The 26,105-nt window shown below is 26.8% G+C and overlaps 1 protein-coding gene across 1 annotated transcript in view; it reads right to left on the bottom strand.

The window, feature by feature from the left end:
• The window catches only part of LOC129960257 (fasciclin-1-like), a 297,975-nt gene that overhangs the window by 28,339 nt on the left and 243,531 nt on the right, over positions 1-26,105 (bottom strand). The window contains exons 6-8 of the mRNA XM_056073535.1: positions 17,080-17,221; positions 13,977-14,160; positions 2,928-3,087 (exon numbers count right to left, since the gene is read on the bottom strand). Of these exons, the coding sequence (XP_055929510.1) occupies positions 2,928-3,087; positions 13,977-14,160; positions 17,080-17,221 (486 nt within the window). The remainder of the gene's footprint in view (positions 1-2,927; positions 3,088-13,976; positions 14,161-17,079; positions 17,222-26,105) is intronic.

Here is a 26,105-nt window from a genome sequence, read left to right as displayed (position 1 = left end):
ATCGTTTCTTATGTTAAAGTCTATCTATCTAAATATCTATCGTCTGCTAATGTAGTTTTATTTTGGAGTCGGCTTTCACTGTATAGTATTTGAATTATCTATCGTCTGATGTTGCAGTATTTCCCTTGGAAATCACAGTGTTATGGCCTAACTCGAGCAACTGTTTTTAAAAATAAACCAAACAAGTTAAAATATTGTTTGTTTAATCGATAAAGATTGTTGGTTCAGGAATAATTTCAACTAATTAAAATAACATTATAAGAAAATAATGCAAAAAGTTGTCACATTTGGCGATTTATCGCCAACTAAAGTTACAACTTGATTTCCAAATTATACATTCTCTGAATTCTTACGAATTGTCTTAATTAATTTAAGTCATTAACCAGTTTAAACCGGTTTGAAACAATCACGAGATTATCAGATTTCGCATGGGTCGATATTTAGACAATCGATGGATTTTTTATTTTTTTTTTCCATCTCAAAATCGGTCGAGCTCCAAAACTTTGTTTGCCAACTAGAAAAATTGAAAATGAAAGTTTAAAAAAATTATATATATATATATATATATATATATATATATATATATATATATATATTAGAGAGAGAGAAAGAGAGAGACTGATAGAGAAGTCTCGTGATTGTTTCCAACCGGTTTAAATTGGTTAATGACTTAAATTAATTAAGACAAATAATAACTTAAAAAATAATAATGTTCTCACATGATGACTTGAAATTTGAGATAGTAGATTTCATTTTTTTTTTTTCAAATTTCTCAAAATTTCTTTAGATACTTACAACGCTTACCACTTTGAACCTTGAAATAATTTTTAATATTAGATTCGAATTTTTGAATTATTGTTTAAAGAAACATTGCCATAATTCATCCAGATATTCTCACAAGTTATATTTAATATTCGTTTATTCTATTACTGGAAAAACAATTTTCTAAGAAATATAATAAAAATGCTAAAAAATCTCTTCGAATGTTTGGACACGTTTTACCAAATTAAAATAATAGCTTATTTAATTTGTTTTCAAAATGATAAAAAGTGAACAAGGCAAAAAATTATTTATTCATTCTATTCCTTACTCGCCCCGTTTAAAGATGAAAATGCTGTCAAAAAACATTAAAAGAAAAAAGTCTTTGACTAGTTAAGAAGCATTGATTTAAGGATAAATACGACGTTAATGACAACATTTTTTTTCTTCTTTTTTTTGCAATTTTTCAATATTTTTTTGTTTTTTACATTTTCGATATTTACTGCCTTCAGCTCCTAGTTCCATCTAAATATAACCCTATGGAAGAATAAATATTACTAAGAGATAAAAAAAAATGATATTTCTCGAAGTCACTATAAATTTTTAAATGATTAGATAATGAATGAATAAATAATTTTATCAAAAAAGTTATTCAAATGCTTATCATTTAAAAATGAATTTCAGAATGTAAAATACATAACGTCAAATATGAAAAATGAAAACTTTTTATTTCATTTAATCCAGTGACAAAGAAAGGTAAATATATAATTATTTTTCGTTGATTTTGCATAACTATTTATATTATATTCTACAGTCTAGTTCCAGTTCTTAATCTAATAAAGTCGGGAAAATATTAATATCAGACGGCATTAATATTTCATGATAAACCGGACTACTTTGACAAAGGAAAGAAAGTGAACTTAATGCATGTTAGAAGTATAATGTTATTAATTTTTTTTTTTCAGATTTTTGGAAGGGAAGAAAAGGAAATAGTTTCAGATATTATTATTCACAAAAAGATAAGAAATAATGAAATTTTACTTAACGTGGAGAAACTAATAACTTCTTCGAAAAAATGTATTATAAAGATTTTCGTGGGTTTGAGTTGTAATTATTTTTTATCGGATTCAAAGTGGCATGTGTGCATAATATCGATTTATTATTTAGAATGGAAAAGAAATTTATGTCCAATGTTAATAAGAACCGAAATTTTCAGAAATCGTTTTAACCGGTTATGAAATTCTTTCGCCAAAATTTACAGTTTTTGAAATGCCATACTTTCAAAACATGCTGCATAATATACGGTTAATGCATTATTACGGGGATACATTATTTATGCAACCATTGTGCATTGTATAACATTTAGAAATTTCATGTTTAAATAGTTATTCATATAGGCATAATAATTAAGATGCTAAACAATTTCTTATCTACAGTGAAGAACCAAATATAAATTTCTAATAAAAAATAAAGCAACAAATACTTATAATAATGACTAAAAGGGAAATTCGATAATCAATTAAAGGAAATTAAGAAGGCACTGAGAAAATATGCCAAAATAGAGTTCATAAGTTATCTCTGGTCGCAGACATTGGTATATCAATAAAGCTATCAATAAAGATTAGTTACCATATCGTTTGGTTTATTTATAATAACGCCCCATTTGAAAGCAAAACTTAAGCTATTTTTGGATAGATCTAGTAATTTTGTACCCAGATCAGATGACGAGGATGACACCTGAGCTGACATTCCCTTTCCAAACTTCCACACCACACCAATTTGAGAACGAACAAAATCTGTTATTTATTTTAATACAATCGTCTATATAGATTCCATCCAAAATTAAGATTAACATGAATAATGTAATTTATCTATCCTCTAATTTTATCGATCCTCTGGCGGAATACTGTTTATTGGAAATACCTGACTGTTATTGTTATTTTAATAGTATCTTAATACAAAAATTCTAATATCATATTAGTTTGATATTATTAAATTTTGATATTATATTTACTGTCTGTGAAATTGAAAAATATATTACCATGAAGTGTATACTTAAAATAAGAATTTTCAATGGTTTTTAAAATGCCCTATTGAAAACTTTCACCTAATAATTCGTATGAGAATTACTGAAAAAAAAAAACGCATGTTTGAATAAAAGTACTTACATTGTTTGTCACAGTTGCGTTGTTCAGAACCTGCTGTAGTTTTTCAGTATTCTGGAGAGCTGCGAAAGCTTTATCAGTTGGTGCGAAAACAGTTCGTTGATCGGAACTCTTCAGGTGGGCCAGAAACTTAGGATTTCGGTTTGCCAAATCGTAGAATTTCCTGAGGAAAAAAATTCGTATATTTACACAATGTTTTCAGGCGAATAGAATATCATTTTGCATAAATACTTTTCAAAATGAAATTTTTTAATACTATCATTACAATCCAATTTTCATGAAGGTTAATTATCTCATGTTTTAAATATTATAAAAAGGCCAATATCTTCAGAAAGATCAAGAATTTTATGTATACATAATATTTAAAATAAAAAATTTATAAAAGAAAACTTATCTAATTTTCAGTCACTATATTAGATTCTTGATTGAAATTCTTTTAGACATTTAAATATATTCAATTCAATATTATGTATGCAAGAATTTTACGTATATATAAAATAAAAAATTTATAAAAGAAAAACTAATCTAAGTCTTAATTACTATATTAGTTCCTTGAAAGAAATGATGTAAGACATTTAAATATGTTCAATTCAATATTATATATGCAAGAATTTTAAGTATTAATTATATTTAAATTTAAAAATTTATGAAAGAAAAACCAATTTAACTTTCAATCACTATGTTAGTTTATTTATCGAAATTTTATGACATTTAAGTATGCTCAATTAAATATTATATATGTAAGAATTTTAAGCATATATAATATTTAAAATTAAAAATTTATAAAAGAAAATCTTATCTAAGTTTTAGTCACTATGTTGCTTTGTGGATCGGAATTCTGCAAGGCATTTAAATATGTTCAATTAAATATTATATATACAAGAATTTTAAGTATATATTATATTTAAAATTAAAAATTTATAAACGAAAAACTAATCTAAGTTTTAGACACTATTATTAGTTTCTTGATCGAAATGTTATGACATTTAAATATGTTAAATTAAACTAAATAACCAAACTTTTGTGACAGAAATATCCTTAAATTACTTTGGTAATTAGTAATGTCAAAGAATGCAGAGAAATAATTCTTATGCAAATAGTTCAAGAAATCTGCTAAAAATTTGATGATTAAAAGAAAATATAATATTAAATGTGCACATAAATATCTTTTTTCAATAAATAATAAATACCCATGATTTAAAATAAGTGGAGAATATGTTATGGATATCCATTTTATTTATAATAATAATATTACGTCTATATCCAAATTAATTTACGTCTACATAATAATCAACATGATTTAATGTCTTAAGTAAAATTAACTTTATAATCTTAATCATGAATCGGTTTGGTTATTTAAAATAAATTAAGATTAAGGTTACGAAAAAAGAAATAGGTAGAATAAAGCAATCCGAATAAAAAGAAATTTAGAGCTTTTGTTAATTGCTTATTAAAACTCGGAAGCTCATTTATTCACTTATTTGAATATCCTAGCTTAATATTTAATAAATCTTCGCATAAAGGAGATTTAAAAATATTCTAGAGATAGACTCCCTGAAAGAGTTGAAAAATGCACATATTTGAAATTTTGAAGATAATGGCCTATAAATACATCGTGAGCGGCATCAAAATATTTTGTAAATTTCGTTTCCTGTAAAAAAGCCAAGACTTTACACAAAGGTATTCCATGCAATACTTTTATCGAATTAGGTCATACCGTTCCCTGCCAACAACTAACTCAATGAACAACCAACTCCCGCATTTTTTTTATCGTAACTTCTAGGAAACTTTAAATGAAGCGTAACCTTCCACTTTTGCGAAAAGACACACTTTTCTCTCTAAGGATGGGGCTCACTTTAGGTGTAAAAATTGGTGAACCACTTAAAGCTTTCTAATGATAAGAAAAGGTTATATCAACAGTACTAAAGCAATACATTTTAATAGAAAGACATAAAATTGTTCTATTTCTTCCAGAGTATCATCTTTTGAATTTTTATTTTATTATATATAACATATTTTTTAGAGTCTATATCTGATGGATTTTTTCTATATTTTTTATAAGAAATTATTACATTTAAGAAAATTTTTAAAGCAAAACTAATAAATAGCCATTGACCTATCAAACTGTTACATATATTCTATCAGCCAAAGAGTTTTGCATGCATTCAGTTCTTACAAATCCTACGTAATTGTTACATTTACAGTGTGAAACGCTTTTTACTTTTTCGAGTACTAAGTATTTCAATCATCAAAAAATTCGAACTCGAAATTATGACGAATCTCCACGTTTCAAACCTCCTTGAGATCGGAAAATACATTTTTTAAAAAATGTCTAACTGTCTATCAATATGACTGTAACAAAGGTAATTCGAAATCTCCTTGATGCAGATGAATGAAATTAGGTTTACGGTCTTTACACCGAATTTGTAAATTTCTATCAAATTTTGAGCAAAATCGGTCTATACTGTCTATATGTAACGTCTATATTGTAAAGACTTATCAAATTTTGAGCCAAATTAAGCAAGGGATTGGTAATCGGTCGGTCTTTACTTTCAAAAATAGGAAAACGTGATAACTCAAAACCGTAGTGAATTAAATGTATTTAATTTGGTATGCGAGTTTTTGACTATAAATGTAGTTTTTGTGTCAAAATTTTATTTTAATCGGTTGAGAAAAACGTATCTAACACACAAATTTGATTTTTGCATGCTATTAACTTCATGCCAGAGTTTAATCATTAAAAAACTCGCCAAGGATCACCTCATAAATTCAGTAAAAATGTAAATTCAAGCCTAAGGTTAATGTTTCGTAACTACTGTAGACTAATGCCATGCAAGGGGTTTTTTGAGATAAATACTTTATTAGAGAGTAAGCGCGAAAGTTTTGGGGAGACTTATCCCGATGGTTTTTGCTTAGAACTCATTATCATTTATGATGAATAAAATGTACATGAAAACGTGAGAATGTTCATGATCTAGAGCTATTAATTTATGATATGCATTGTACGAATTATATGAAACAGAAGATGGAATCTCGGGTATGAACCTAATTCAATTTTTCGATTTGAAGGAGTTTTTTAAGGGGGAGGGGGATGCCTACTGCAGGTCCGGCAGTTCCAATTGCAGAATCGGAAAGGAAAACAGAATGTAATTTCATATGTAAACACTGCTACAAAAATAACAAAACAATCTTACGATAGCAATATTTTTTATAAATTTTATGAACATGAATATTTTCCTACTTTTCCTCTTTTTTTTACACTTTGAAATTCTTAAATCAAAAAATACGAAAAGATATAATATGACATTCATTAATATATACTTTTGTAGGCGAATCATTGTCACAGAAAAATTTTAACATGTTAACAGATACCATGTCTTGTTGATATTAATAAAATTATATGTCTTTATATTACTTTTAAGAAGAAAAAAGAATATTTATAGAATATAGAATATTTATAGAATAGAATATAGAATATATATATTTATAGAATATTTATAGAATAGAATATAGAATATATATATTTATAGAATATATATATTTATAGAATATTTATAGAATTATTATAGAATATAGAATATAGAATTTGTAGAATATATAGAATATTATTTATAGAATATTTATAGAATAAAAGGAAAAGTAAGCAGAATTTTTAGTAAAAATATCAAACTAATAGATTATAACATTATGATGATGCAACAACCAGTTTATAATACATTTCAGCAAGTCTATCTCTAGAATATTTTTAAATCTCCCTTATGCTAAGATTTATTAAATGTTAAGGTAGGATATTCAAATAAGTGAATAAATGAGTTTCCGTCTTTTAATGAACAGTTATCAAAAGCTCTAAATTTCTTTTTATTTGGATTGCTTTATTGCACTTATTTCTTTTTTCGTAACCTCAAGCTTAATTTATTTTAAATAACCAAATTAATTCATGATTAAGATTATAAAGTTAATTTTTCTTAAGGTATTAAATCATGTTGATTATTATGTAGACGTAAATTAATTTGGATATCCATTACATATTCCCCACTTATTTTAAATAAAAAAAATTTTTATTTATTGAATAAAGATATTTTCTTTTAATCATCAAATATTTAGCAGATTTCTTGAACTATTTGCGTAAGAATAATTTCTCTGCATTCTTTGACATTACCAATTACCAAAGTAATTTAAGAATATTTTTTGTCACAAAAGTTTGGCTATTTAGTTTAATTTAACATATTTAAATGTCTTATAATATTTCGATCAAGAAACTAATAATAGTGTCTAAAACTTAGATTAGTTTTTCGTTTATAAATTTTTAATTTTAAATATAATATATACTTAAAATTCTTGCATATATAATATTTAATTGAACATACTTAAATGTCATAAAATGTAGATAACTAACTTAGTGATTGAAACTTAGATTGGTTTTTCTTTTATAAATTTGATTCTGTACTGAAGCATAGATTCTGTACTAGAGCCATTACGATTTACAGTAGAATCTTACAAAACATGAAAATAAATAAGAAAGTTTCTAATCTTTAGCCAAAATAAATAAAAAATTAAAAAAAAAACCCAACAGGAAAGCTTCTGAATTATTTGAATCAATAATTATTTTATTACTTTTAATTGATCCTGAAAATTATTAATAGTAAATACTCTCCGAAAATATGGTTCAAATAATTGAAAATAATTTAATTCCTCATATAAAGCATTTACAATAAAATAATTAAAGAATAGGTAATTATCTTTTATAATTTTCCTATTGCCTATAATTTATAATTTAATTTTTACTGGATTAAAAATGAGCTCATTAATTCCATTTCTCAGTAAGAAATTCAATCTGTTTATAAAACTGTTTGAATGTGACAATTAAATTTTTCAACATGGCATAATGAACGGCAAAAATCTGCTTTTCAAGAAATATTACTTAGAAATTATTCTGCTCTGAATGCTTCGATGTTTCTAAAAAAATGACAAATTAGAGCGCTTTACGAATCGCTAATGAGGGCATGCTTCATTAAAATGTAAATTAATTTGTAATTTAAATAAATAATTTTTAGTAACATGATGCAGTCTTTCAAATTCAAATGAATAATAATTAATATAAATTAAAAAGAAACGTAACTCATAAATAATCACTTTTCTATCCTCGTCTGTTGCTGTATTCGTAGAAATATTCTTGGCTGGTAAATAGATTTGAACCTCTAATCGGAAACATTTAGTTTGATTAAACATTAAGACACATTTGGTTTGATTAAATATTAAGACACATTTGGCTTGATATGTCTAATTTATCTTTATTTGACTTAATTGCATCAATCTTCTTATTCCTTGTATAATTATTTTTTCATCATGGAATTTGGAGAAAGAACCTCATTCCAAAAACACTTACATGTATATAAAAACGAAAGGAAGATTCTGCTTTGATGTTTACGTTAAAAATAAATAAATAAAAAAATACTATGAAGTTAGCATTGGCAAAAGCCCGCGAGTGGGAAATATGATAAAACAGCAAAACTGATTAGAATTTCACTACCCAATATAAACCACACACTGTTTAAAGTTATATTTAAAATCTGCTGCGAAACTTTTGTTAAAATCCTAGAAAAAATTAAACTGGAATAAAAACTTTTTCATTGAAAAACAAATATTTTTAAATTTTAAGCTTCCGAAAATATGTTTTTGTGCGATAATATTATCAGAAGCTATTGAAAAAAATGATTATTTTCCGATTAATTATGGATTAATTAAAAATGTAAACAAAATTTTGAAAATTCCTTATTTAGAGAAATTTTACTCAGAAATTTTAATTTGCATTTATATATTTAATCCTAATATTTTTATAAAGCGATTGATTTAAACTTATTTTAACTTATTGAAAAAAAACCCAACGATTTTCGATTAATTATGAATTAATTAAAAATGTAAACATACATTTAAAAATTCCTTATTTAGCGAGAATCTACCACCCAAGGAATAATTGTATGGGAACATCAACAGTTTTGGATCCAATTTTTTGTTTTGAACGAGCATTTTGAATGAATTTCCCATCAAATAATTTATAGAAAGTATGTCAGACGAGAAATTTTAATTTGATTTTATATATTTAATCCTAAGATTTTTATAAAGCGATTGATTTAAGCTTAAAATTTATTTTAATTTACTGAAAAAAACAATGATTTTTCAATAAGTTATGAATAAATTAGAAATTTCTGTACAAATTTGAAAATTCCTTATGTAGTGAGGATCTAAAACCCAAGGAATGACATTACACGAAAATCAGCAGTTTCGAATTCAACCATCTGTTTTGAACGAATTTTGCTTCACGCAAATTGAAGAAAGAAAGCTCAGCTCAGAAATTTTAATTTCAATTTTGTATTTAATCCTAATGATTTTTATAAAGCAATTTATTAAACGTATTTTATATAAAAATTAAAATTTTATTCTTTTATTGAAATATATGTACAGTACAAGAAAAAAACCTCTTCATTTAAAATTTACTTATTAATCAACATGTAATGAAAATTATTGACGCTAAAGACGCAAGATATTAATATGGAAAACTTATTTATTTATCAATATGCAAAGAAAATTATTGACACAAGATCACATTATGGGAAACTTACTTATTTATCTATATATGATGAAAATTATTGACTATAAAGACGTTCTCATTAATGCTGAAAACGTATGCCATTTCAGGCAGCTTTTTAAAATATAAATAGACTAAATCCGGGGAAACAGATTAAACATTAAGAGGGGAGAGAGTCTTTTAGGAGCACATGAGCTCAATGATTCTCTACATCAAGCATTAAACTGAAACGGAATAATGAATGCCATAACAAGCATTTGTACTTAAATTAGAGAAAAGCATTACATTTGTGGGGATATGAGAAGCATAATTTCGAACGTGGCTTGAAAACAGATTTTGTGGAATGTATTCAAAAGCGCAGATTTTTAGTTCTGAAAATCGTGATATGTGATTTGCGCATGTAAAGTTTTCTACATAAAGGGGAAATAAATTAATAATTCGTCAGATCAAGTAAGTTACTTAGTGGGAGCTTTATAGTTAATATTTTTGAATGAAATTTTCATAAAACGAAAAATTAGTTTAAAAATTATTCTATTGTCCATTCTTTGAATGCTAGTTAGATTTTGGAAGAAATTTTTATTTCCAAAATATTATACTATTCTTCAATTCTGACTACTTGTTAAATTTTCTGAGCTGAAATAAGAAACAATTACTTATCACAAAAGTAATTTTACACAGAAAGTTAGTTGAGTATTTATTAACTAGAATTTAAACTCTTTTTTTGATAAATAGCAAAAAATTAGCATGTTTCATTTATGCGATAAGATTATGAATTTAATGAAACTTAAAGCATGTTTTTCAGCCACAGAATGCTTTCCTTTCGAAATTGAAGCCCGTAATATGCGCATATATTTTTAGAGATATATGTTAAATAGAATTTTTATTCGTATCGCTGAGCAATAACTAATTTCAAAACCGATAGAAATATGCAATTGCAGCTTCTAATTGCAAAAAAGCCTTAAATGATATTTATATTGATTCAGCCAATACAATTACTTCTGAAGGAATTGCGAAGTCTTATTTTTTATACAGTACTTCGGTCCTATTAGTTGTGTTTAGTATAATATTCTTGACATACCAACTTATCAAATAAATAAAAAAATATTAATATTAAATAAGCAAAAAAAAAAAAATCTACTGAAACCATCATCGTTATGATGTTTCGAATTTCATTATTGAAATCAATCAGTGGACGCATCAAAGAAGCATCATCCTGTGGCAGGCTGCTTTCCCTCGAGGCAGTAGTAAAAATGATATAAAATTTTCTAAAATAAGGATGTTCAAAGCATAATAAATCGGTATCTTTTAGTTAAGTAAAAGTATAACTTTTTTGTTAAAAATGCTGCCGTATCAAAAATGTTTAGTTAAATATGGCTAATTGGACAAGGGTTTTGAATAAAGTTTAGAACAGTTAATTTAGCAAAGGTGATTCTAAAGACTTAAATAATATTTAACTATAATTATTAACTATTTAAGCTGGATCTATGAAACGGCAACCATGATTATTATGGCATTTAAACAACTGAATGTAGAAAATTTTTGCGATAACAAAGATATATGTTTAATAACTTCTCTAATACGTAGTACAAAATGATTTTGTTGATATTAGTCTATTGCAGTAATTAGACAAATTTTATTCTTCTTGTTCAATCAGTTCTAGAACATTCCAGCAAAATTCTGAATATTGAAAATAGTTCCTAGACAAAAGGGAATGCAGACTATGATTAATTTTAAGAACTTCCAAGTCTTATATTGAATTCCAGACCAAATTTTATTTTTTACAACTCATTTCTTTGAAAATGTGTTTATTCCTGTAAAATACAAGCAAATGTAATAATGTTAATAAAGTATGTTGCATTTTATATTTCACTTTCCTTACTTAATTAGGAAAAGTTGTTAAAATTTAATTAGAATATGAATATTCTGAAATATTTTCATGAATCTCGGGGGAAATATAATGAATAATATTAGTTTTTATTCTATATTAATATTTAATAAATAATGTTACTGCATTTCTAGAACCAACTGCTCCTTCTGTATATAAAGCTTTTGAATTTATTGCGTTCTGACGCAGCTCAGGGCAAAGTAATGGCTGCATGTGAAAGAAAAAATCATTCTTCCTGATAAGTATCAGGATCACTGCTGCTAATAATGTGTAGAAAGATAATTTATTGAAGTAATAAGGAAGAAAACCAGGCTGAAATAAAAAAAAAATAAGAAAAGCTGGAAAATTTCATTATTATGAAAATTCAGTTGTGGTATTGCACAGAATATTAAATTAAGGGACTTAAAGTTAAGGCATTTTATGAAGGAATATATAATTTTGAGGCATTTTGGAAGAACTCATAATTTTGAAACGGCATTAGATGACGAGGAAGACACTAGAGCCATCAACCCAGTCTTTAAGCTTCACATACCACACAATCTGTGGGACATCTGACTTTCTGTGGAATTTAAAATTTCTTTAAATTTATATAGTAGCCATATCTTGAGGAATCCCGTATTGAGCCAGATATCGTATCTACCAAAATATTACTTCAAATAGCGCCCATTAAATCATCTTAAATTTGAACTTTTGGCATTTTCTTTATATCCCTAGTAACACACATATATTGTACAATATTCGCAATATTGTAAAAGAAGATGTGCTACTTGCGAGATGGCATGAGATCACAGATATAGCATATAATAAATTATTTATAGAAAAAAGCATCTATTTAATTAATAAATAAAAATTTTAATTTTAATATCATTAAACTAGCAGCATATTGTTATTTTAAAATTAGCAGAAAACATAATCAAATTCCATTAGTTTTTCTCCTAACAGAAACAATAATATCTGCAAATTAATTCATGTTGGTTACCGATTCATATACTTGAAGTATGAATATGCAGAAATCCATTATTATAAGCCATAGAGAAATAATTCACTTTTATTTGCGGGTGCATGACGTGTAAAAATATAAATCAAAATGGTTTGGCAAAATGAAAGAAGCTTATTCTTGACGTGTAGTCGGTAAGCCCTGAAAAAATCAATACTTATGTCCTTTCAGATGTCCCATCATCACCGGATTATCTTGCTCATCATCATAACACTGTCTTAGAGACAGTTTCATCACCGCATCTGCTGCAGGATAAAGGAGGAGGAAATTCTACTCCAATTTTTCAACATTAATATGTTTTTTCGCGTCTCTGGAAAGCTGTTTTCTAAAGGAAGCACGATCTCTTTCTCGTTAGTTTCGGGATGTCATTCGTTTTTTTTTGGGGGGGGGGGATGTTCGTAATTTTTTTTTTATTTCTGCTTATAATGTTGCACTAGGGATGCTTGTTTTATATGTGACAAATTTCTTACGCCTTTCTTCGAAACAACCGTTTGGTTAATGCTAAATTAAAAAAAAAAAAATGAGATGCTTATAAACCTGTTAAATAATTGAATTATATTCTTAAAATTTCAACTATTATTATTCATACTGTTAAATAAGAAAGCATGATAGTTAAAATTCGCTAATTGCAATCGTGTTAAATCTATTTTGCATGATTTCTTTCTTTTTTGTGTAAAATAATTCAGGGTGATATAACTTATGCTTTAGATTTAAGGAAAAATGTTTAAAAAATTCTAGTGTAAATATATAATATAAAATAATTAAAAAACAGTATGATGGAAATATCCATCATCATGCAAAAATTACATGTTAAGCTCAGTACAAAATCTTCAATGTCCCTTCCTTCTAAATTTCTCCACTCATTACCGCTTTTATTGTTAAAAAAATCTTAGATTAGTTATAAAAATAATATTCAAGAAATCGCACTTTTCTTCCAACCACAACAAACAGTGGAATGACAACTTAACACCCGCTATAATGATTGTGGCCCTTTATTTTTTTTGACAGCTACGTTTCTTATTACGCAATATTAGTTAAAAAAAGTTGCCAGCAACCACCAATTTACTGTACACCTGTTTTTGAGTACAATTTTTCGTTCACAAAATTAATGATGGAAATTTCTATCACGATTCAAAGAAGGATTAAGTAAGTGAATGTTATTCTAATTTTTTTCAATTCATTTAGGCAACTAATTGTGATTAAAAGGATTTATATTGATTGCTGATATAATATAGGAATAAACTTTCTGCGCTTTTTAGTTAAATAATAAAAATCAAATAACAAATGTGAATTTATTCTTTTCAATGAATTTAAAGTTTTTTTCCTATCAATTATTTTTAGAAAGAAAAAAAAACCGTTTATATCTTAATAATTTTCCATCTGTTAATTTCCAAGCGAATTCATATAAATTTCATGGCTACCATTATAAATTTAAAAAAGAGTTTTAAAATAATTTTGCTTAACATTTTTAATACATTGTTGAGAAGTTTTTAAGAAAGTAGAATAGTTTGAAAGAAAGGTCACATTTCGCATATAATGAAATTACACGAACTAAAAAGTAATTGAAAAAAGAATAAAACTTACCCTAATCTTTCGTTCCTCTCTTCCTCGATGTGCTCCCAAATAGTTTTGTCAATGACCATCAATGGTTTGCTGATGAGATGGACTACACCGTTGCTGACAGGGATGTTCGGTCGAATAATCCTGGCACGGACAACTCCTTTTCGATGTCTCTGATCACCTTGGATTGTGTTACTTTGAATGTACCCTACAATCAAAGAGAAAAATCAAACACATTTTAAAATAATAGTAAATAGCAATAGCTGATCAATTTTGATTGTGCAACTTTGAATATACAATACAATCAAAGACAGAAAATAGAATTTTAAAATAATAACAAATAGCAATAGCTGATCACATTGGATTGTGTTACTTTGAAAATATCCTACAATCAAAAATAGAAAAAAAAATTAAAATAATAGCGAATAGTAATTAACAGTTGATCACCTTGGTTTGTATTGCTTTGAATATACAATACAATAAAAGACAGAAAATAAACGATTTTTAAAATAATAACAAATAGAAATAGCTAATCATCTTAGATTGTGTTACTTTATATCTTACAATCAAAAACAGAAAAAGAACCGAATTTTAAAATTACAGCACATAACAATAACAGATCACCTTGGACTGTGTTACTTTGAATATATCCTACAATCATAAAAGAAAATAGCCAAAATTTTAAAAGTAGTATCAAAAATTCCTTAAGAATTAAAAAAAAAATTTATGTCGGAAAATATAAGAAAAATGTATATTTATTTAACCGGTTATCACCCATAACAAATTAATTCAGTGATTTCCTCACAACATAATAAAGAGACAGCTGAAAAAATGTATATTAACTTTCAAATTTACATATTAACCGAGCAAATTTGAATTCATGATTGCATTATAAAAATATTTGCCTAAGTTTTATTTCTGTCTACTAAATTCAGTCTCGCTTCAGTGCTTTTATATTATGTAAACATTAGTTTCATACAAAGTGTTTTTGTGTATTTGCTTTTAAAATTGTTTTGGCTAGGAACAACAAGTTTAAAAATTACTTTTCTCGAAATGTGTTAGCAGCGTTACTAATGTAATTTAACAGAAATTTATTCAGAAAGATTTTTAAATAGGTAAACATTTCTTGGTAGATTACATGCATGAGATGAAATTTTACTGTTTAGGAATATCTTATGAATAAAATATTCACTTCAATTAAAAATGCTTACTTTGACAAATATTTACGATCAAATTTTTCAATTAAAATTATTACAGTCGATTCAAAAATTAAAACCATACTGCATTCTAAATAACTAAACTTGAGTTTTTAAATGGAGCTCGTAATCATTTTTAGGAAACTTTTGCAACTTGTAACAAAACGGGAAACTCAGATTAACATAAAAATCTTTTTAATAAATTATTAAGTACTCGGTTTATTTTATCTACTTAATCTAGCTCATAGAAAAGGTAATTTTACGCTATTTGATTTTAGTACAAACAGACAGAAATAAATCTGAATATGTAAAATGTTTGTTATATATGCATTTACTCTGCAAAGATTGTTGCAGCAACAAAACTTGTATCTCTTCCTTGGAAAGTAACTAAGTATGTACTACACAATGAGATCACTTGCTCTTCTCTTAACATTAAAATGCTGAAGTTAAGTGATCGCATCTCCACAACTGCTGACTGATATTGGTAAAAAATAGGATTAGTTTAATATTTGAATTTATAATTAGTTTATATTATTTTATGCTGATGTGAAGCTTAGTTAAAAATTAAGAGATTAAAGGCACTAAAATTTATATTTTGCTCTTTAAGAAATAAGCGCATTTTTATATTTAGTATAAATAAAAATAAATAAAGGATGTGAATTTATTCGATTGACAACCTAAACGCAAGATTTATAGAGAACATAAATAGTGCTTCCTTTCTTCTGATGTGTAAAAAATATAAAATTTAATGAGAAATTCTTCAAAATTAAAACTGTAAAATTTCGGATATTTAATTCATATTAAACATATTTTAGTTCAAGTGCTATTAATTTTCAAATTTCTCATGAAATTCTAGAATTTATCTTATTTACCTAATAAGTTTGTAATCTATTTCAATTGCAGCACAATTACTTAAAGCCTATGAAAAAGATTGCATTTTTCATTTTTTTACCCTTATTTAATATCAGAGAAATAAAGTATTGCATTTATCATTTGATTCTGCTGTAATTTTATTTATTTCAACTGTATAAATGTACTTATTGAAACAAACAACTTGTATAAGGAGAGTTAACTTTCGAACGGGGTTTATTGCTCTAAGACAAACCATAATTTTATCTATATGTGTCGATAGATGGCGTTGCCTAACTTCCTATGCTTCACTAACACTTGAAATAAATTCCCCTCTTGCCATCATTGTTGTTGTCTCTTATGACAAAGAATGTATGGAAGGATATAATATTTCTAGAAGGAGAATTCTTATCAATGAATACCAAGCATAGGAATTGCTTCCCGATTAAGTGTAATAGTACCTGTAGAATCAGGTCTTTACCTATTTCAGCCAATATATTCGACAGATGCCTATAGTAAAAGAACCACAGTAGGGGTTTTAAGCATTTACAGGTGTGATCATCGCACTCATCTCGTCATAATTGTTTTTACTTGCATCATCTGAAAACTTTGGTGCTCGACATTCCAGTAAATTTTCCTTAGTACCGAAGCACTAATGCTTCCAGCAATAACTGTACAATATACGATAAGAATCTTTCAGAATGTTCACGATTCTGTGATCTGCGTTTTATTAATGTAGTTATTTTGATTAATGAAGCTTATGTTGCTCCTCTGTCAATATTCTTTTCTCAATGGTTTGTTTTTTGTATAATAGCAAAACACGATGGTTTTACATTTATAAGTGTGCTTTTCTCGTGTGTTTTTTGTATGATAACGTATAACGATGGTGTTATACTCCTGCGTTTTTGTAGGATTGTAAGCCCCATCGATGGGTAAAGGGTTCACCATCGAATCATTTCAAAACTGCGATGGGTAGTGTGCACACAGGCCATTCCGATTTGTCTTTGAACATTCAACGCATGCAAAATTTGTAAATGTGACAGTGAAACAACCTGTAAAAACTAGAAAAAAAATTAACTTACACTTCTCTTGTTCCCTGGTGGACTCATTTGTCAATCGCAACTCAACTTTCAGCTTATCTCCCCATGACTCCGATTTGTAAGATTTCCTGCTCATTGTTCTCAAGAAAAGAACATGATTCGATATAACATGTCCTCGCACGACCTATAAATAAAACAGAAATAAAAATATGATTGACATTTCGTAATACTATAAATGATTGCAATTTTTAAGACATCAAATATACGAGACAAAAAATTAGGCATAAAAAATAGTCTTTACTGTTTATAAAACTTCATAAAAGGGTTTATGTAGTATAATAAATGGTCTAACTGACCAGTATTGCCTTTAAGATAGATATCATGTTAAAGTTATTCTTCTTGAGCTCCAAAACTGGAATAAGGCCAATTACATCTTAAATGATTTTTCGTACATCACTTATCGATTACGAAACATTCGATAGAGGAACGCTGATTATTTTTAAATGAACTCATATTTTTTCGTATAATTCCTTTCGCATATAATTTTGGAGAATAAAAATTCACAAGATAATTTTTCAAACCATGATCCCCCAGACATTTTACAGATTCATCTGAAATTTTTCAGAATATATTTATGTCGGAATTTTGTCTTTATAGTTTGTTCAGCTTTTACATTTACTTTTTTTGTTTGTGGGCTTAATTGAAACAGTGGGCTTTTTTTTACCCAGTGTTTTTATTAATTTTATTATGTTTTTAAAAATTCATTTAATTCCTATTTTGCATTTGAGCTCATTCCGTGAAGAAAATTTGCCTTTTCTCCCCATACATTATTTCACAAACCCCTGATGCGACCTTGTATTCATGTTTTGATTGGTTCCAGTTGTAGATTCTTTTCTCTTCTAATGCTTCATGAAACATGCACGCTTTCTTTTTTCTCTCACGTTCTTCCTTTTCCATTGATTGAGAGTCTTCATAAATCTAGAGCGTGTTAAAATTGTCAAATGAAAATTATGGTTTCTTTTCTCATTCTCTTTCCCACAGAAAAAATGATCGTTGTTTGTGGATTCTTCGACACTTGGAGATAGAACGACAAAAAGAAGGTCCAGAAACGCGAAACGCAGAAGTTTTTCCGCGCATTATGACGTTTTGGCACAGATTCTGCTCTCTCCTGCGGATTTAAATTAAAGAAATAAATTTATTTCAGCTGTAAGAAGTGAAAAAACCCGATTAATTAATAGTCCATTAATGCATCTTCATCCTTTTGCATTTCCAAACTGCTTTTTAATGCTTATAAATTCCACATTATTTACTTTTATTTTTAATGAAAACTATTCCTGGTTCTTCTCTTTGTTTACTTTATAGCTATTTCAAATAATCGATTCATTTCTTGAAAATGTTGTTTGCTTCCTTTTTTTTGCTGTCTGTTTTACAAAAATTTCTATTGACTAAAAAATAAATAATATCATCTATTAGATTTTATTTATATTTAGTTTTGTCGAAGATTTTCTTTCTCATTTCACCTAACATTTAAAATTAAAAGACGGTAAAATTATTTTATTATCAATATTTATCGTTTAGTTCAGTGCTAAAAAGGTTACTTGAATTCTAAGAAGTTTTAAAGTTTCCGTTATTTCTCAAACTAAATATTAAAAAAACGGCTCATTTCAGAGTCAAATGTTATAATTTGAAGGCGACTCAATCAAGAGAAAGGGTGGAATGCTTTAAATTGTCAGTCTTCTAAAATGCGATTACAATTTTTTTCTAATCAAAAGTATATAAATTTTGTTAAAAGTTATTCTTTTTTAAAATATAAAATATTAATTTTCCCTATCATTTATATACAGTGTAAGTACTGATTATCACATTGGTTGAAGGTTTTGAAATTATACAAATAACTCTATGAAAATGTAATTTATATGTAATATAATGCGCATAATTCAACTGAGAATTGTGAGACGAAAGCAAATAGGTAAAAGTTATTTCGGGTCATATTTATGCAAAATTACAAATTAGTTGTAAGAAAGCTCTTAAAAATAGTCTATTTCTTTTTTGGTCAGATGATGTAAGTGAAACACCATTATTTTAATGAAAGTGCATTTTATTAATTAAATTAAAAAGTGCATTAATTAAATTAAATTAATATTTTATTAATTAAATTAAAAAGTGCATTTCATTAATTAAAGTAAAATTATTCCTAATCATTCTGATTCTTAAGAATCGTCCATTGTTAAAGCTAGAGATGGTTTTTATCTTACAGTTCTGAAATGGTAGATGGAATTATTTCATTATTTCTTGCATCTTATTAAGATTATTAATGAGTTTTATTAGAATTTTCTATTAAATATTCCAAACTTTTTTTTTATTATTTCATAATGTTTGATTCTTAAACACTGTTTCAACAACAACAAATCATATAAAGAAATTTTATCTTGCTAAAAGAGCTTTCAAACCATTCATTTATTATGTAATGTATCTTTGGTACTTCTGTTAGATAAAATAATCAAAAAACAGCTAAACATTTTCCTGAAACACGTCTCATTTTAAGTATATGTGTTTCTTATATTTTAAATGCTACTTTTAACTTAATTCGATTTTTGAATGTAGAAATAATGCTTTCTAAAAACATTTTTCGTTATTTCAGAGTGATTTCCATTAACATCTTGATTTTCAAGTTCGTTTATAAATTAAAATGCAAAGTGAAAATATATTTATTTTAAAAGTAAAAATGGTGCACATTTCTTTTGTTACTAACGATTGAACATTTCTCATTTTTTCTCTACTTTTCAGACGATAAAAAAGATGCAGGATGTGATTTTCATTATTGCCTTAAAAATGTCCTCGAATTATTTTTAAAAAAAACTGTAAATCGCAATTTCCAGTCTTTTTAAAAAACACAACTAAATTTTCGCATGACTAGTTATCTTTTGCCACAATTTAATGAAATCAAGTTTTTAATCAGTTCAATTACCTGACAGAATTCCGGAAAAATTCTTTGTCTAGATAAATAAGTGTCTTTGAACTCTTTAAAAAGACAATTCTTACGGCTTGCCTTTCTTCTCTAAGCCTTTAACAAGTTCTTTCAAACTGATCCCTCTCGAATCAAATATTCTGTAAAAGAAGATTCCTTTAATTTAAAAAGTGGAATTAGACACCCGCATCACGTGCCGAGAAGATCCCATTCCGATAAAGCCAGTTGTTTCTTTTTGCATCGTCCAATCGTAGCAGTTGTTTCTTTTCTCTTCAACCAATCGCGGCAGTTGTTTCTATTCGTCTTAGTTAAATGAGTGTTCTTCGACAGACTCCATTAGCAAAGGGAGTATTTTAACTTGCCGTTCATACTTCCTTTTTGTTTCTCTTAATGTAATTCTGAATGCTGTGTACGATGTCAAATTACGTTTCATTTTAGCTTGCTCGAAGCGACTTCTATTGCCTGCGTCTGACTTTTACAATGTTTGATTTCCTTTTGTAGTTTTTCCTTCAAAGGGGTAAATGGGATTCAAATAAAGATTCAATCAGATTGAATGCCCTGAGGACTCATTTCGAATTCTATTGGCTGAATGTGTTTTAGAAACCAGTTGCGAGCTCCTGTTTTTAACCTTTAGCTGTTTTTAAGCGTTTTCCTCACTCCATGATGTGAATATAAAGAGTTTTCACTGGCTGTTAACATACAATCCTAGCCTCTAAAGAGTTCTGTATCATAAAACTTGAGGTTCCACTATATGACTTTTTTCGCGTTTCGATCTCAGTTTCGCAAATCTATAATAATGTGTGAAAAAGAATACAGAAAAAAAAATGATTTTAAATTATAAATTTTGAACAAAAATTCTTATTTAAAACTAAAAATTGATTTCAATTAATTTTTTATTGAATTGATTATCTATTTAAAGTTAAAAATGCAATAAAGGAATTATTTTACTAATCAGACTAATAGTCAAAAATTAATTAGACGACGAGTACCACTATATAGAAGAATTCAAAATTTTGTTCAAATCTTTCTTGAAAATAGGGCAACATTTCGACAGGTAACAGAAGTTAACCGACTTTTAACAGGAGATGACATAGCATATTTATAAAAAAACATTTAAAAAGCAAATTTAATAAAAATTCTGAAACTTGGTTTACCAGGATAAGCAGATAATTCAAGAAAGTATAGCAACTTTATTAATGCAATTTTAGTCAGAAAAATACTTCTTGGTGGATCAACGAGACAAGTTAGTGTTTCCTGTTTTTTACAACATAAAGTTATATATCTGAATAAATAAACAGTGAAACAAATCGCTCAAACAGTATTTTTAAAAAAAAATATATGTGTAATTTGTTTTTTCCTAGAGTAATCAATCTGTTTATTGAATCATAAATATGTCCTATTAATGTCTTTTTTCATAAAGCTAATTTTTACTATCTTTCATTCAGTTTAAGAAATTAATTATTATTGAAAAAATGAGAATGAGAGAAAAATTCGGTTTTCCAGAGATATTTATTATGAAAGCTGTTAATCATTTATACATTAAATTGATATAAATTGATTAGAATATCGTGATTGATGCATTATTATTTTGTGCATCATTTCATTTATGAGATGTAGTTGCCTCAGAAGTTTTGTGGATAGAAAACAAAACGACTTTGAATAAATTTATGGACCTGAAATATTTCTTTAAATTGTAACGTCAAAAATTTTGGTGGGCTTTATCTCAATTAGGCATAATATTGGAAATATTATAACGTATTATTAGAGAAAGTTTCACGTTTTTAACATATTGTAAATGTAAATTGGAAAGCAAAAAAGAAGGGAAATAAAAAGATTCCAAAGATAATAAAAGGAGAAAGGACGTGAAAAAAAAAGGAAATTCTTATTTGTAACAAAGATTAGATGTAAATTAGTATGACAAAAGAATAAGAATGAAAGTGCACCTGCAAACAAATATTTCCAAAAAACCGAAATAAACAATTCCCTCTCAGTAGTCAGGAATGGAGATAATATGCATGCGAGTAGATCCTTCATTAGTAAGAAAACACGATTGAGGCTTCCAAGATATATCTTACATCAATTGCTTCATTCATTCTCGCAGAAAGAAATTTAGTAGATATCAGTCCGGACAGCCTAGAGGTATATCTGTCCAATATTTACATACGCCCCTTCAAGCCCCTTACAATTAGCTTGTACTATTAATGCGATAACTGACAACAATTCATTCAAGCTAGCCGGTAATGGAGATGTTATACATTTGTGTAGATCCTTCATTAGAGGGAAAAAACGATTTTGGCTTCCCAGTTATATCTTACATCAATTGCTTCATTCATTCTAGAAGAAAGAAATTCAATAGAGATAAGACTGGAGAGCTTATAGGACGAGGTATATCTGCCAAATATTTGCATACGCATTATTTCAAGCATTTTACGATTACAATTAATTTGTGCTGTTAACGCAATAATTGACTTTGGGCGCTTTTATGGATTCATCCAAGGACACTCCGGTTGACCTTTAAACATTTGTAGCGAGAGTCTTTTCAGCAGTTGATATGCTATTCACACTATGTTTCCAACAATAATATAAATTGGGACAAAACACTATAGTAGATAATGCTTTTCTTACTATGTTCCAACACACTTTTTTATGCTACAAGAACTTTCAGAAATCACGCATATAAAGTTAAAATTGGATTATTGTAAATAGGCTTCAGTTTAATGAAATGGACCTCAGTATTGCATTTTAAAACTGGGATGTCCGTGATGGCGATAACGCAAATTTATTTTGGAGCAAGCAAAAAGAGAACGTAGTTTTCTGTTTGCCAGATAAAGAAAACGTGGGGAAAGAAGAACTTGGGAATTGTTTGGCTACCGCTTTCACCTATCCCTGCATAACCTCGGTATTTCTGTGAATTCAAAACTAAACGAAAAGAAATACTTTCTCCTTTTTAATCTGAATTTTCGCACCAGCAAAATGGTGTTGGAGGTTTGTTGTCTAGATTTTCCGTTTCCTTCGATTGAAACGCTGCAGTTATATATTATCAGAATCACTGGGACTTTCTTGAGTAAATTAATTATTATGAGTTAATATTAAAGATAGAAACATCGATGCAAAACATAAGGAAAAAAAATCTGAAAACTCTTGTGACTAAATGCATTTATGAACATGTTGTAAAGAATTGTGAATCAAAATTTCAGTTGTGTGAATCTCTGTTGATGTTTCTAAATATATAAGTTTTATTTTAATATTTACTTTCTTGGCAATTACAAATTAATTTTCATCCATTATAGAAATATTTTCTTCTCATCTTTTTAATGTGTATGTTTATTCTTCGTTATGCTTTTCAAATTAATTTTAGGATTTATTTCATTGCGCAGACATAAGATTCGTTTTGTTTATTATATACTATTCTACTTAAGTCATTGCACACAGAAGCAGAACAGCTATATTTGAAAATCATGAAAAATATCCACTGATCTGAATTTAAAAAAAAAAAAAATTAATTTACAGTTTAATCTAGTTTATATGTTTTTTTTGTGTGTGAATTTTACTTGAATTTATTATGCGTGTTCCTTCATGCATAACTATGCCATATTGATATTTTCTTCAAACAGTTTTTTAAGAAACTTCACTATTTTTATTGTCTTGGTTAAATTGATTTAGTATGAACTGATTTGGTTTGGTTTTGGTCTAAAACAGCTAAATTTGGTTCTCCTTATTAAGATATTCAAATAATAAATTAGGTTTGACCTTTTCAAAGTATTTTTTATTTAATTAGATATATAGAGTTTCTTTATTAGAAACCTATTTTTATTTTTAGGCCTTCTTTTTAATTAACATTAAGAACATTTGTTAAAACAGATTTAAAGGTCTATATAGCTATTTCTATTTTCTAATGTTTTTCTTCTTCTTTTTAAAACTTTTCTTACAATTATGAAAATGGATTCTCCTATAATTTAATTTTATCTTATGAAAGTTTTAATTTTCTGTCCTGGTGTTTTTTTAAAAAATAACAATAAAGAAAATAAATTATGACTCTAATTATATAATCATTTGTTAAAATATATCAAGGCACACTTACAGAATTATATGCATTATTTTAAAAATATATATAAATATTATGTACCTCCAAAAATTTTCAATTTGAACAAAAGTTTAAAAAAAACCTAAATTAAAGATAATCCCCTTTCTTTGCTGAATTTACTGCTAGGAAAATGAGCATACTGTCGTCGTTTAACGCCTTTTATGATCAAATTAAACTGTGTTTTCAACATAAAATCCATAACTGATTCAATATCTAGAAATTCAAACTCAATGTTAATTGCCAAGCAGACTAAGAGCATTTTAATTGAAAAAAGAAATTAAAAATTATTATTTAACCTGTTTCCTTAGAAACTACTTCTGTAGTTATTCAGTTACTTTAAAGTATTTTCTATTCACAACAAGTGCTCTGTTCACTTTTTTCTTCATATGATTTCTATTGAATTTTTTCAGTTTTTTTTCCAACTTTGTCCAAACTTTCTGTTGAAGTAAACATGATATCTCTAACTGGAATCACACATTCTATGTAATCGCAGCAAGGTTATCGAGTTTAATGCGCTATTAAAGGAAATTCAATGCAAGGAAAGACATTTTTACTTTTATTTCTTTTTAGTATAATTAAACTGATTAATTTAATTTGATATTTAAAATCATTAACTTTTTTTCTTTTAATAAAATTTGCATTATATCTGAAGTATAACTTTTTTGATATTTAACTTTATAAAATACGAAATTATACATTGTTGAGCAGAATTCCTTATAACGTTTTCTATTATCATTTTCTTCCAAACTTAAAATAATTTCAATTAACTGAAAACCAAAGGCAAAATGGGGCTAAAATGCAAATTTAGTTCAGTATTCATATTTTGAAAAATAATTTGGTGCTTTATTCTTATAATTCTTAAAATCGAGAGCGATAATTTTTATTGAAACATGAGTTTATCGAGGCTAGAATCTAATTTTTAATCATTTAAAAAAATTGCTTGCTTCATGTTTATAAAGATGAAATTTTGAAATATTTTTTTCAACCAGTTTTTTAGGTACGAGAGGTAAGAAATTTAAAACACTAGTGTATTCTTAATAAAAATGTATCATTTTCACATTTTCAACACTTTATTATCTGTGAATAGTTAATTAAATAAATTTAGGTTTCATTTCTTTGGGGTCACCTGATGAGGAATGGGAAAACCAACAGACCTTGAATTTAAAAAGTGGACAGTAAAATAAAAGAAATCGGCTGTTTAATACAAAATAAAATTCTGTTTATGTAACATAGAAAATAAACATAGAAACATAGAAAATAAACTGTAACATAGAAAATAAACAATTCTCTCAGTTTGTAATTTGCATTTAATTAAAAATTTCATTATTTTCCATGAATTCCGAGGAGTTATTTGCTCAAGAAAGATTTTTCTGAAAAATTTGACAAACTTAAAAATCTTTCGTACTTCTTATTTTTGCTCAGTAAACTCTAAATAATTTTCAGGCCTCTTTATAATCATTTATTATACTCGTCTGATTAAATACAACCTTAAAAAAAGAAAATAACAGTATATATGTTTAAATTTCGAAATTTTTCCGACAGGAAGCACTTGTTTAAAAAATTTGCACTGTAAGTTAAAAAAATAATTTGATTGAGTTCAGTCAATAATTTCTTTCAAATCCATTTTTAATGTTGAAAAGTAACAAACATAAACAAGAATGATTACATTACAGATACCATTAAATTTATTCTAACAGTCTTTGTAATTTTATTTTAGTACTATGAAAGCTATAATAATTTTTATTTGCTCCAAAAAACCATCAAAGTTTTTAATTAAATCAACGTTATGATGAAAAATGTTTTTTCTTGACAACAACTGCAAACATTTCGGCAATAATCTTAAGATCGAGTTAAATTAAACGAATTGCGATGCGAAGCATTTATCTCATTGACAGCATTATAGTTTTTCTCTTTTATTACAGTATTATTTCTTATAATGAAAAAGCTTTGTAATCGTTTTCATTTTTTTCCAAAATTGATAGAAAAGCTCTTAAGAAGTATTGAATATATTACGTA

Source organism: Argiope bruennichi, chromosome X2, assembly GCF_947563725.1.
Source record: "Argiope bruennichi chromosome X2, qqArgBrue1.1, whole genome shotgun sequence".
Classification (NCBI taxonomy): Eukaryota; Metazoa; Arthropoda; class Arachnida; order Araneae; family Araneidae; genus Argiope; species Argiope bruennichi.
The sequence above is the reverse complement of the archived record's forward strand: the minus strand, read 5'-3'. Positions and strand labels throughout refer to the sequence as shown.